Raw genomic sequence first — 12,256 nt, 5'->3', positions numbered from 1 at the left:
GAATTGGAGCATCTAGAAACCATACACGTCTAAAATAAAATAGAAAATAGTGGGGTCCATTGTCCATCTTGAAATGCCTTTGTTTGCCTTCTTCTTTTTATTTAATGGGGAACAAGAGAGACTCCATTTGTTTGTGCTGGGTTATTTTCTCTGATTTTATTTTATTTTTTTTGATTTTATTCTTTTGGCTAATAAACAGAAAAATCAAAAGTCCTAAAAGGTACTTACATCACCCCCTAAGCTCCCCACATCTGAGCTATAGATATGCATAAAGGTTAAAGCTGCTGCTTTTGCTTATCTGCATAAAATTTTGATCCTTCAAAGAATATGATAGTTGAAATGGCAAAGACACCTGGCCAAGGAAAGTATCATATTTTTTTTTTTTTTTTTAATGTATGTTATATTATGCTGACTAAAGTATAATATTACCCAAAAAAAAAAAATGTTGACTAAAGTATAAGTTACTAGTTAATTTATTCTTACTGCTATGGGAAAAGAAAAGAAACAAAAAAAAGAAAAGAAAAAAAAAGTAGCATTTATCTTTGGCTAATAAAAGAAAAAGGGACCATTTGTGGAGACCACATTCCATAAAATGGGCCCAAGTGAGAGAAGCCTGTAAAAACATCAGGACCCGGGGTCTGTTGCAGGCCCAACATGGGGGAAGGTCTTTCAGATTCGATTCTTTTGGTAGGGGGTGGAACAATATATTATATTATAAGCCAAACTATGGAAGAATCTTAACACTATGTTTGGCTTTGGACCTCTAAATCTATTCTTAAAAAAAAAAAAAAAAAAAAAAAAGAGTGAATAAAATAATAGATGTACTCATTCAAATTGTTAAACCGACGAGGTTTAGGTGAAAATTCTAAAGTATTCAATACAAGGAAAGTAACACAATTAATTTATCTTGACGTAAGGAAAGTAACTATAATCATTCTATTTTTAATAAATACATAAAAGTTTATTTTAAGTACTAGACATAACATTAATGAAAAGCAAATTATGTTTGACATTTTTTTTTTTTTTTGGGGGTTGACCTCTGCTTGACAAGGAGTCAGAAGAAATAGTGGAAAAGAAGAGTACAAATAATAGGCCCATAAAAGCACACAGAGAGAGAGAGAGAGAGAGAGAGCAAAGCCCATGCCCAAGTAAGAATCGAATCAATCCATTAAGATCCGAAACAAATAGTGGCCCATTGTAAAGAGCACCTCGTGAACCACGTCCACGTCCCACCGTCGTATGGCCTTCGAATCCCAAAACATTTATTTTTTTAAATGGGAAAGAAGGTAAGTATGATCGTTTTTCACTTCACTCCCTCCCTCCACAGCCTCACTTCGTAAAGGGCTTTTGCCTTTATTCTCATTCGCTTCCTGAAAACAATAAAAACAAAAAAACTATATATATATAATTTTAATAATTTAATAATAATAATAATAATAATAATTGAAAAACTTATCGTTACCTTCATTCACTGTCTCCTTCCTTCACACCCTGGGTGGTGCTCGAAGTGAGAAAGAAACAGAGAGATGGTAAGAATAATACCGATGGCGTCGTCGATCAGACCTTCTCTATCATCGCTCAAGTTCTCCGGCTCTTCTTCTCGTTGCGCCGTTTCTCTCTATTCCTTCAACTCTTCTCGGAGGCTCGTTTCCTTTAATCTCGCTAGTGGTATACTTCCTGCTTCCCCCTTGTCCTCCAAATCCCACTCTTTTGTTTTTCAATTTGAGCCCTAAGGTTTCCTTTTTTTGTATTACTCTGTTTCTGAATTACACTGTTTTCAGGTTTTCCTGTTGTAATTTCGCTCTTTTTATTTATTTATTTATATTTATATATTTTTTTTTTTATCTTTGGCCAATTCTCTATGCTCTCTTACTTATCAATTCCCCCCCTTTTTTATTATTTATTTTTTTGAATTTTATGTTTTTAGCTCATTGAAATGTTTGACAGATTTGAAGACTCATGCTTGTAGTGTAGTTTGGAGGATGCACAAATGGCATTTAAAAATAAATAAATAAATATATTATTTTTGGTCTGATGATGAGAGTTCTTAAATATCTTTGAACATAAAAGATTTTATTGTTTCCAATTTGAAAAGCAATTTTTTTGGCTTAACATGAATAATTGAAAATTGGACCTCATGGTGTGTGCCCATAGTGAGTATACCTTGAAAATTTTGTAAAAGCTAGGCCCTTTTCGTGAAGTGGGATAACAATATGGGATTTTAGACAGTCATAATGATTTTGAGTTGTAATGCAGCTGTTCCTCAGACACAATTGTTTGGTCTGAAAGCTTCGAGGCTGTTGAGAGGCAATGGTTGCAGCGTGCCCATGGCTGGTGCTGGAAATGTGGCACAAGGAAGCACAGCCGCTACCCCAGAAAATGTCCTTGAGTGGGTCAAACAGGACAAGCGAAGGTTCCTTCATGTTGTTTATCGTGTTGGGGATTTGGACAGAACCATAAAGTATGTTGTTTCTTTCTTACACTGTTTAAGTGGTTTTCCCTTCTGTATGTTATTATGCGTTTGCACATTAGTCTAAGAGAATGTCAGATACTTAAAACAAATTCTGGTGACTTCAGATTCTACACAGAGTGCCTCGGAATGAAATTGCTGAGGAAACGTGACATACCTGAGGAAAGATACACAAATGCATTTCTTGGATATGGGCCTGAAGATTCACATTTTGTTATTGAACTCACCTATAGTAAGTTATTTAACTTCTCTGCTTTACTAATATTTCTATGGGATCTGAAGCAATGTGACGTTCTCATAATTACAAACATTTTTTGGAGCACCAGCCTTGTAACATATGCACTTTACTGTATTTTCTTATTCGGTTGATAGTCATATCTTTGTGCATGTTGATATTCAATCTGATATAATTATATTTCCAGATTATGGGGTTGACAAATATGATATTGGAACTGCATTCGGTCATTTTGGTATTGCAGTTGAGGATGTAAGTTGCTGCTAATGATATTTTGTTCCCATTGTTATATTTTTTCTGTTTTATTAGAAGCTTCAATAAACCTTTTGCATTAGTTGTTTTACCCTTTTAGTTGCTGGTTCTTTTTGTTTCTAGACTTTCTTTTGGATTGTTGGTACTTGTTGGAGGCTTAATATGATTTTTTATATGCTCTGCTGGTTAGGTCGCCAAGGCTGTGGAACTTATAAAGGCTAAGGGTGGCAAAGTAACCCGAGAACCTGGTCCTGTCAAAGGTGGCAGTACGGTTATTGCATTTATTGAAGATCCTGATGGTTATAAGTTTGAACTTTTGGAAAGATGGCCTACACCTGAGCCCTTGTGCCAAGTAATGCTTCGTGTAGGTGATCTTGATCGTTCCATAAACTTTTATGAGAAGGTGAGAATTGTTTCAACAAAAACAAGGTAGTAGAAATTCGAGTCATGTATTTGGTTCCCTGTCTTAATCTCCTTCTATTATTTAGGCTTTTGGCTTGGAGCTTCTTCGTAAACGAGATAATCCGGAGTATAAGGTAAGTTCTTGTTCTTTTTGTCTGATAAACAAAATGTGAGGAGAGAATTGCAGCAATTCATGATTGATAGCATCCAAATTGTCTAAGACATGAGAAAATATTTTATTTTTTGGCAATTCCATTATTTTTATGTAAAAATCTTGGTGGGTAGGTAAAAGGGCTAGTTAATGACTGATTGTTGGCTTCTAATTTATTACATCCATCCAATTTTCGCTCACAGAGGAGATTGACACACTGAACCAATTGAGGATAAGATTGGTTGTTAAATGTTCTTTTAATATCTATATTCCCTTTTTCTTTAGATATCGATAAAGATATAAATTTTCAGGTATCTCTCGTGATGCACTGTGATCTGTGATAGTGCTTATGATTATCAATACGTACTCTTACAAGTATCGTTGCTGAAATATTGTTTTGGTGATTATTTCTAGTATACAATAGCAATGCTTGGTTATGGCCCTGAAGATAAAAATGCTGTTCTGGAGTTGACATACAATTATGGGGTCACAGAATATGACAAAGGAAATGCTTATGCCCAGGTAAACTTGACCTGTTCTTGTCAGCCCTTTCTTAGGTAATCTTCTCCACTTCTTCTTTCTCGCTTGCTCTAACCGGTTTTGAATTATATTAACAGTTAGCAATAGGCACAGATGATGTCTATAAAACTGCAGAAGCAATTAAACTTGTCGGGGGGAAGATTACCCGAGAACCTGGACCATTACCTGGTATTAACACCAAAATTACTGCTTGCTTGGATCCTGATGGTTGGAAGACGGTATGGCTCATTCCTTGATCCTTTTTTCTTTCATGCCTTAATGCTTATGTTGAGGTTCCCATCTATAAGTGGTCCTAGTTGATAATTTATTTGCATTCAATTATTTGATTGGCATTTTTTGCACAGATATATCCAAAGAATAATATGTTTTGACCACAAGATGTTAATGTAGATATGCAATTTAGGTAAATGTAACATGAAGGTATTTCAGAAAGGCTTAGGACAAACTGTCTGGTTGCTTGATGTGCTGGCTAGTAACTAATTGCTAGGAACTTGTTCAAACTTAGCTGTAGTATGGTTGGTGCTGATCTATTTCCTTCCTTTGTTAAGAATACAATGTGAGAATACTCCCACTGAATTGACCTTGGTATTTACGACTTAATTTTAAGGGTGCATAAAATTTGCTCTGATTTGTTGGTGAACAAGTTGTCCCACATAGGTTGAGTGTGCTAAGAATGAACGCACATACATGTACACGTGCAAAGTCATATTTGATGAGAACTATTCTTGATTAATTTTCCATCATCAAATCTATTTATATCAAGAGATGAAGCATCCTTTTCTAAGTATTTCTTTTCTGATGCTCAGATTTGGTTACCTACATGACTTATTTAATAACGTTTTCTTTTGGTTGTATTTTCAGGTATTTGTAGATAATGTTGATTTCCTCAAGGAATTGGAGTGAGTTGCAGAAATCTCAGGAGCAAGCTTTAGTAGACAGAAATGGAAGACTCGCGTGGGCCAAAAGTAATTCTTCGAAGCTGTTCCATTCCATGTGGAAGAATGTATTTAACCATTTTGTAGATAACATTACAACGACTTCCTTCCAGAATAAACACTTGTAACAAAATATTTCCGTTTAGATTTGCATCTATATCCTTGTCAAGTAGTTTGAAATATACATTTGTCTGTTTAATTATTATTATATTTCTCCCAGTCTCTTTCAATGGCAAAAGAAAAAAAAAAAAAGAAAAAAAAAATATCCTTGCAATTTCCAAATGAGTTGAGCTTTGTTTGGTAACGTCTATGATGTTTTATAAGCTTGCGTAAATGGAATGTCCATGATTTTTGATCACTTGATCGACGTGCCGTTTTGTGACTGTACGCAAAGGTAATAATAATACGTTTGACGGTTTTGACTTTGGAGTTTTAGATTAACCGGAGACAAACTAACAACGAAGTGATGAATATAACCGGGCCGCACAAGTGAAAAATCAGAGCTAGTAGGACGACGTGTCGTTTGATGCAAACCCGCCAAAACATAATTTTATTATTATTATTATTATTATTATTATTTTTATTTTTTCTTTTTAAGAAAAAGAAATAATGTAGAAAGTTAAAAATTTAATTTATATAAACCCTAAGCAGAGAGTTCATTCCCTTCCCTGTCTCTCCAAAGCTTTTCAATGGAAGAGAAAGGAGGGAATCAGAAGAAGGAAGAGAAAAGCCAAGATGAAGTGAAGCAGACGAAGAGAAAACGCAAATACGTGTTCCCTTACGGCAATTACAAGAGCTATTACGGCTATCGTGTAACTCTGTTTCCCTTTCCCACCCACTATTTTTTCTTTTCCTCGCTCATAAAGCTTGAAATACCTTAAAAAAAAAAAAAAAAAGAAGAAGAAAAAACTGAAATTTTGGATCTTTATGTGTTTGCTAATTTTTTTTGAGTTGTCGGAGCTTGGTGTCTAATTGGGTTTAGTGTTTCGTTAAGTTTGGTTCTGAGTTTGGCTCTGTTTAATGTGGAAATTATGGATCATTTAAGAAGTGTAGTTACTGTTTGTAACTGGGATGGGAAAGGTTGCATTTTTATTTATGTTTTCTTCTTCCCCTGCGTAAAACCACGGTTTATTATTTTAATGGGTCTTCTTTTCTCTTAAAGTATACTCTCTTTTTTTTCTTTTTCTTTTTTCAATCCAAAAATGTTGAATCTGATTTTTATTTTTTCTTTTTGTTATGTGCTATGTATCAGATTGGTCGAGACTTGGAGGAAGATCCTAGGTTAAAGGTTTTGAAAAAGGAATGGTTTGAAGGCAAGGATTGTCTTGACATAGGCTGCAATAGTGGGATTTTAACTATCCAGATTGGTAACTATATTCTATCCGTTTACTGAGACAATCCTTTATCTTGATATGAGCTTGGTGAAAGATGCTTTAACTAATTCCTCAAATTTGCTTCTCTTGTCAATCATATGAAGAAATTGTTCGGTCCTAGTTACAGTAAATCTTTTAAGCAAGCCAGTGACAATGAGGAGGGTTTCAGGTGGAGAACCATGTATGTCCTTCGCGTGGTTTATTTTAGTCAATAGGCTTGGTTGCTTCCTGAACTTCTTGTAGGCATTATGGTCTAAGCTAGGAATTGGACATTTTGCTTGCTTAGATGGAGAGTTCTATAAAATTTACCTGGTGGAAGCATTTACTTCTTCTCCATGCTACGTTTATAATCTTTTGAAAATCAAAATATATATGATGTATTTGTACATTTAAAACTAGATGGAAATTTTTTAATAGGAATACATAGGGACCAGTACAACGTTGTTAAGGGAAGATGAAATCTGGCAGACTAGTGTAAATCAATTTATAACTGATGAAGATGAATATTGAGATGGATAGTTTGTTCCATAAATGTAGTGCTGTTGAGTATATAGATGGGGATTCTCTATTGTGTTTGATGAAGTTATGACATGTATTGTTTTGAGGTACATAGAAAATTTGTAGGCATTGTCTATTATTTATTCTTGCACTCATTCCAGCAATCATCTTTGTTTTCTACAGCGAAAAAGTTTCTTTGCCAGAGCATTCTTGGAATCGACATTGATTCTGGTAAGTTTCTAATCGCAATCTGAATTTTTGTTGGTGAAATGCGTGAATAAGGTGTAGTACGTTTTGGTTTCGAATGTTCTTAATTGGTCATCCTGTCGGGATAAAGTGGTATACATGTAATTGTTGACAATGTAATCTTCTTTATTTGACAGATCGAATTGAAGACGCATATTGGCACCTCAGGAAATTTGCAAAAATGGAGAATACTGGGAAGATGAATGGAAAGGCATCTAAATTAAAGATTTCAGAAGATTCAAATGGTCAAGGGAATGATATTGCAATGCCATCAGATGGAGAGACCAAAAAGGATCTCTTTGAAATAGTCTCTTTCCGGCAAGAGAATTTTGTTCGGAGTTCACGCACACCAGAAGAGAGCTATGATACGATACTTTGGCAAGTTCCACATTTTAGACTTGTAATTCTATCAATATAATATATTTACTTAAAGAAAATTAAGATAAAGCCACATAGCATGGGAAACGTGATTTAGTTGGCAATCAACTATCATGGGAAAAAGATTGGCTGTTTCCCCCCACTTTTGACTAAAACATCAATTGAGAGCGAGTGCAAGCACAACTAAGTACTACTTGACTGTAACATATGATTGTAATATTATCAATCTCTCTCTCATTTTTTTAAAAATTGCTTCATATTCACTTTCAAACACTAATGAAGCCCTGATTTATGAGTCTTTATCCTTGCTTAACTCTGTTATGCTGCTTGTTTGGTGAACTTTACTTGTCTTCTGCATTGCAGTTTAAGTGTAACGAAATGGATTCATCTGAACTGGGGTGATGATGGGTTAATTACGCTGTTTTCAAGAATTTGGAGATTGCTTAAACCGGTAATTCTCATTTCAATTGTCTTACTATGCATCTTTCTTTCCTTTCCTTTTCTTTTTCCTCTTTTTGAAAATGGTGTTGAATTATTCTCCTTTGAGCAGGGTGGCATTCTTGTGTTGGAACCTCAACCATGGAAGTCGTATGAAAACAATCGTCTTGTATCAGAGGTAATATTACTTCTAACCATTTATGAATTAGTGATTCAATAAATCCTCTGTTCATTAGCTAGTGTATCATACGGTAATAATTTTGACGAGGACGGATGGTGGGTGACTTGGTTATTCGTTGAGTTTTCAATGTGTTGGTTCCTAAAATCCAATATTATTTAACTCTTAAGAGCTTTAGCTCTAGTTTTTTGGATCATTAGAAGCAAGATTTTGGAAAATATTAACAGCATTTTCTTTTGATCTTTCAATGCTGTTGAGGGCCATACATATGCCTGTTATCTACCAAGCAGGGAAGGTTGTTTGGTTCCTTTGCTTTCATTTCTTCCTTTGTTGCTTTACTGGATATTATTTTGATAACATATTACAACTAAATCCTGGGTCTACACTTAATTTTTGAAACCTTTCTAAATGGCTTTATTAGCATTTCATTTTGTCAATATTATTTGCAACTGGAAGTTTTATTGCTTAAGATGGTACATGGAATCTTAAGGCTATGCTTTGTACAATTTGCAGACAGCTACACTCAACTATAAAAATATAAAGTTCCGTCCAAATACTTTTCAAGATTTACTTCTGGATAAGGTATGTCCTTTTTTCCCTATAATTATGGTCTCGAATTTGTAGATTAGCTAAATTTTATAGTCAACAGTTTTTTATAAGGTCCTTGTTTCGTTAATAATGGCCAAGATCCTTGGGAATCTGATATTTAAAATAATTGCAGATTGGATTTAGAACAGTGGAGGACTTGACTCCTGGCTTGTCAGGCAGCAAAACTGGATTCAACAGACCAATGTTGGTGTTCCAAAAATGACTGTCCTAATTACACAGCTTCTCTAGCATGACTTACCTACCTTACTAATTAATTATACCAAAGAGTGCGGTTCCAAAAATTTTGGATGGTGCTTGCTCATGTAACTTAATCGAGGAAGTGGAAACTTGCATCGGTCTGCGACGCGAGACTTTTGATAGCAATTACCAGACTGGAACCTATGCTATACGTATGACTCGGCATTTTGTGCTACAGGCTTTGAGTTGGGGTTAATTAATGCAAAGTCAATACACCTGAAGAAAGTGAATGTGCTCCACCCCAGTTCTCCATATGCTCCTGCTACAGTACATATCTTTGCTAATTTTTGAAAGCATATATATATATATATATATATATATTGCCTTTTGTATCTGCATTTGATTTAGTATTCCTGATTAGAGTGTTTATTTTGTTTTAAGTTGTGAATCAGACTTATTTTTCCTAATGAGATGGTGCTGCTGGCTTTTGGGTTGGATCAATATGATTTGGATCTCAAGAACCAACTGTTTCTTCCTCGATGTAATGATTTGTGCGCAAAACCCAAGGATATTGGAGGTTGGATGCAACGCTACATGTTATATGCAAACATTATAAGAAATCAAAAACTAGTATAAAGTTGGTCATTATTAGACCATGTGTTTCTTTCGAGTTGTAAATAATATATATATATATATATATATATTTTCTTATTTATCGGACACCTGTACCCCCAAAATTTCAGAAAACCATTTTAGCGATGAACCGTCTTACAGCATGGATGGTAACGACTTCTCCAAGCATCTAAATGACTAATTAAACCCGATTCCATCTAAAGAAAAAGGCTGGGGATTTGTCCTTTTTGCTAGGAAAAAGAAGAATATCTAATTTCACCCTGATAATTTGCTTTGTTGCCAACCTTTTGCAAACCATTAAATTATGTCCATCGTCTTGTTGAGAAAAAAGTGAAGACCAGAATATCAATAAATGACAAAATCTTAGTTCTGTTAGTGACAACTTCGGTTAAACTTTTTCATTTGTTCCCGTGTAGTACAATACGCCGAGTCAAATCTTAATGTTCACAAAACATACATCATTTATATGTAATTATGAATATCTCATTGCAAATCAACCAATCAACCAACTCAAAAGAAAATCACTTCTTTTTAGCTTGCTTTACTACTGTTTTGGTCCAAAAGGGTTACAAAAATTCCCTGATTTGGTCTGGAAAAATCTCTTCAAAAGCCCTGCTTTTATTGCATTAGTCTTTAGCATGATATTCTTCATTTCTCCTACCCTCATCCGTATCCCAGCTCAGCCATTCTCTCCTACTTTATTTTCCAATTGTCAAAATTCCACTAATTTATTATTATTTTTATTTTATCATTTATGTTTCAACATGTCTCCAAACTGTATATGCTCTTTTTTGAGGGGAAAAAATGGAAAAAAAATAAAATAAAAATTAATGCCTTGTGATTTTTCCAACATGACATGGATATAACTAACACAAACTGGCTGCAGAGTCACAAATTAGATGTGTTAATGTATATTCCTTGCCTATAAATGAACAGTAACTCTTCGACCTTTTGAGCATAGCATGGCTGACCATGCTTTCTTTTTTTTTTTTTTTTTTTTTTTTTCCTTTTTTTTTTTTTTTTTTTTTTGGATAAATAAGGATTCATTGCAAAAAGCACAAAAAACCTCCTGGGAAGAAGGGATTACAAAGAAAGAACGCATCCAAGACTGTCAGCAGCCAGGACGTTCAAAAAGATCTCCTGGAGGGGAGTTACAACTACAATCTAAATCGAAAAGCAAGTTCTCATGAAGGGCTTTTTTAGCAAGCACATCAGCAGCACAGTTAGAAGATCTAGAGTTCCAAGAGATAGACCAATTATGAGAAACAAATAAAGACCTAAGAGTTGACCATGCTCTCTTCTCATATAATAGTTTTGGAAGGCAAAATATTCCATAACTTTTTCCATAATTTGAATTTAGGTTTTGGTCGTGGGGGGCATTTATACAGGTCGTAAGCTATATATATATATATATATATATATATAAGCATTACAAATCTGGGACATAAACTCACCATTTCAACAAAACAAGCTGATAAATAAGAGGAACATTGTTCAGCTAAGGTTGAAAATTTTCATTTTTTTTTTTTTCTCTGAATTTATTGTTGCGAGCACAAATTTCCATTCCAGACTCAAAAATATTATATAGCAATAATAAGAGTATAAGACAAGGAGAACATTTTACATTACTGAGAGAACAAGGTCCAAATTCAAATGCTGCATATATATGAGTAAAGATGCTGGTCTAACTAGTTAATTTGGTATCAATAGGTGCAGTTGATTATCACACATGATGAGAGATCATAACCAGTCTAGCATACTTGTGTTTTGCATGGTCTGCTGTCAAATCAAAGAGAGCTTTCTTATTCGGAAGCATCGAAACGCTCACAAAATCCTTGACATTTTTCAAAACTTTCTCTACGTCCAAACATCCAATTACTTCAATTCCTTCAAATTTTTCAAAACACCATACAATCATTCACATCAACCCCATTGGGGCAAAACTTTAAAAAAAAAAAAAAAAAAAAAGCATTCTAAAACATCGAATGGATTGCTACTACTTAAGACAAAGCCAAACGCCCAAAACAATCAAAGCCGTACCAGAGAAAGCGAAACCCAGATGAGTTTCCTCCCCCAAGAGCACACCCACAACGGCAGTGGCGGCAAAGGTTGTGGCGTTGGTGACTGGCACTGCTAGCGAGATTGGGGTGTGGCTGAGAATGGCGAAGAAAGTAGCGGAGGCTGAGAGATTGATCAAGAACGGGACCGAGTACTGCCAGATTAAGAGGAGCTTGATCCAATCGATGATGGTCACCTTCAGCCGGTCAAATGGCCGGAGGTTCGGATCGTTCCGGCGCGAAGATTGGAGGGCTTGGTCCCAAAGAATTGTGCCCCGCCGCATTACGGCGTTGGTGGCTCCCCAAACCAGTCCCACTGCAATCATCTTCCCTGTATCTCCTCCCCCCACCATTTTTTGCCATCAGACTTGTTTGACCGAAGAGTACTTTTTTAATTTTTAATTTAGTAAATTGTACAGACTTCCCCTCTATTTTGGGTTTTTCCACATACACCCGTTTATTTTCAATTATTTCGGATACATTCAAAATTTTAAAGAGCTTTACTTTAGGCCTCTAGTTCGTTCTTTTGATCTTTGAAGCAGCATTTTGGAAAACATTAACAGCATTTTACTTTGATCTCTCAATACCGCTAAGGGCCTTAGATATGCCTGTTTATCTACCAAGTAGGGACCCTTCTTTGTCTATGCTTTCATTTCGTCCTTTATCGATTTACTGGATGTTATT

General features: G+C 35.0%; 3 protein-coding genes across 3 annotated transcripts; 2 read left to right on the top strand and 1 right to left on the bottom strand.

The window, feature by feature from the left end:
• Window positions 1-1,389: 1,389 nt before the first annotated feature.
• Window positions 1,390-5,204, top strand: LOC107431963 (probable lactoylglutathione lyase, chloroplastic). Its single transcript, XM_048465278.2, has 9 exons — window positions 1,390-1,668; window positions 2,257-2,461; window positions 2,578-2,702; window positions 2,893-2,957; window positions 3,148-3,360; window positions 3,446-3,493; window positions 3,925-4,032; window positions 4,128-4,268; window positions 4,912-5,204. Exons 1-9 carry the CDS (start codon window positions 1,527-1,529, stop codon window positions 4,951-4,953), a joined length of 1,089 nt encoding a protein of 362 aa, XP_048321235.1. The 5' UTR covers window positions 1,390-1,526; the 3' UTR covers window positions 4,954-5,204.
• Window positions 5,205-5,610: 406 nt separating this feature from the next.
• On the top strand, window positions 5,611-9,602 carry LOC107431964 (probable RNA methyltransferase At5g51130). The gene is made up of 8 exons (XM_016043005.4): window positions 5,611-5,797; window positions 6,238-6,352; window positions 7,040-7,087; window positions 7,240-7,480; window positions 7,844-7,931; window positions 8,031-8,096; window positions 8,610-8,678; window positions 8,818-9,602. The coding sequence occupies exons 1-8, from the start codon at window positions 5,675-5,677 to the stop codon at window positions 8,905-8,907; spliced, it is 840 nt and encodes a 279-aa protein (XP_015898491.2). The 5' UTR covers window positions 5,611-5,674; the 3' UTR covers window positions 8,908-9,602.
• A 1,403-nt stretch (window positions 9,603-11,005) lies between these two features.
• Window positions 11,006-11,975, bottom strand: LOC107431914 (uncharacterized). The gene is made up of 2 exons (XM_016042946.4): window positions 11,556-11,975; window positions 11,006-11,402 (listed from the first exon to the last, which is right to left on the bottom strand). The coding sequence occupies exons 1-2, from the start codon at window positions 11,923-11,925 to the stop codon at window positions 11,239-11,241; spliced, it is 534 nt and encodes a 177-aa protein (XP_015898432.1). The 5' UTR covers window positions 11,926-11,975; the 3' UTR covers window positions 11,006-11,238.
• Window positions 11,976-12,256: the final 281 nt, after the last annotated feature.

Source organism: Ziziphus jujuba, chromosome 11, assembly GCF_031755915.1.
Source record: "Ziziphus jujuba cultivar Dongzao chromosome 11, ASM3175591v1".
Taxonomy (NCBI): Eukaryota; Viridiplantae; Streptophyta; class Magnoliopsida; order Rosales; family Rhamnaceae; genus Ziziphus; species Ziziphus jujuba.
Note: the sequence above shows the minus strand (reverse complement) of the source record. Positions and strands in the feature narration are given on the sequence as shown.

What these genes read in the sequence shown, in the direction of transcription:
- LOC107431963 (XM_048465278.2), top strand. Translation starts at nt 1,527, where the DNA reads ATGGTAAGAATAATACCGATGGCGTCGTCGATCAGACCTTCTCTATCA. An exon ending in TTCCTTTAATCTCGCTAGTG is followed by an intron (nt 1,669 to 2,256) that starts GTATACTTCCTG and finishes GTTGTAATGCAG; the next exon opens with CTGTTCCTCAGACACAATTG. An exon ending in TGTTATTGAACTCACCTATA is followed by an intron (nt 2,703 to 2,892) that starts GTAAGTTATTTA and finishes TTATATTTCCAG; the next exon opens with ATTATGGGGTTGACAAATAT.
- LOC107431964 (XM_016043005.4), top strand. Translation starts at nt 5,675, where the DNA reads ATGGAAGAGAAAGGAGGGAATCAGAAGAAGGAAGAGAAAAGCCAAGAT. An exon ending in TGGAATCGACATTGATTCTG is followed by an intron (nt 7,088 to 7,239) that starts GTAAGTTTCTAA and finishes TTTATTTGACAG; the next exon opens with ATCGAATTGAAGACGCATAT. An exon ending in AGCTATGATACGATACTTTG is followed by an intron (nt 7,481 to 7,843) that starts GCAAGTTCCACA and finishes TCTGCATTGCAG; the next exon opens with TTTAAGTGTAACGAAATGGA.
- LOC107431914 (XM_016042946.4), bottom strand. Translation starts at nt 11,925, where the DNA reads ATGGTGGGGGGAGGAGATACAGGGAAGATGATTGCAGTGGGACTGGTT. An exon ending in TCTGGGTTTCGCTTTCTCTG is followed by an intron (nt 11,403 to 11,555) that starts GTACGGCTTTGA and finishes AAAAATTTGAAG; the next exon opens with GAATTGAAGTAATTGGATGT.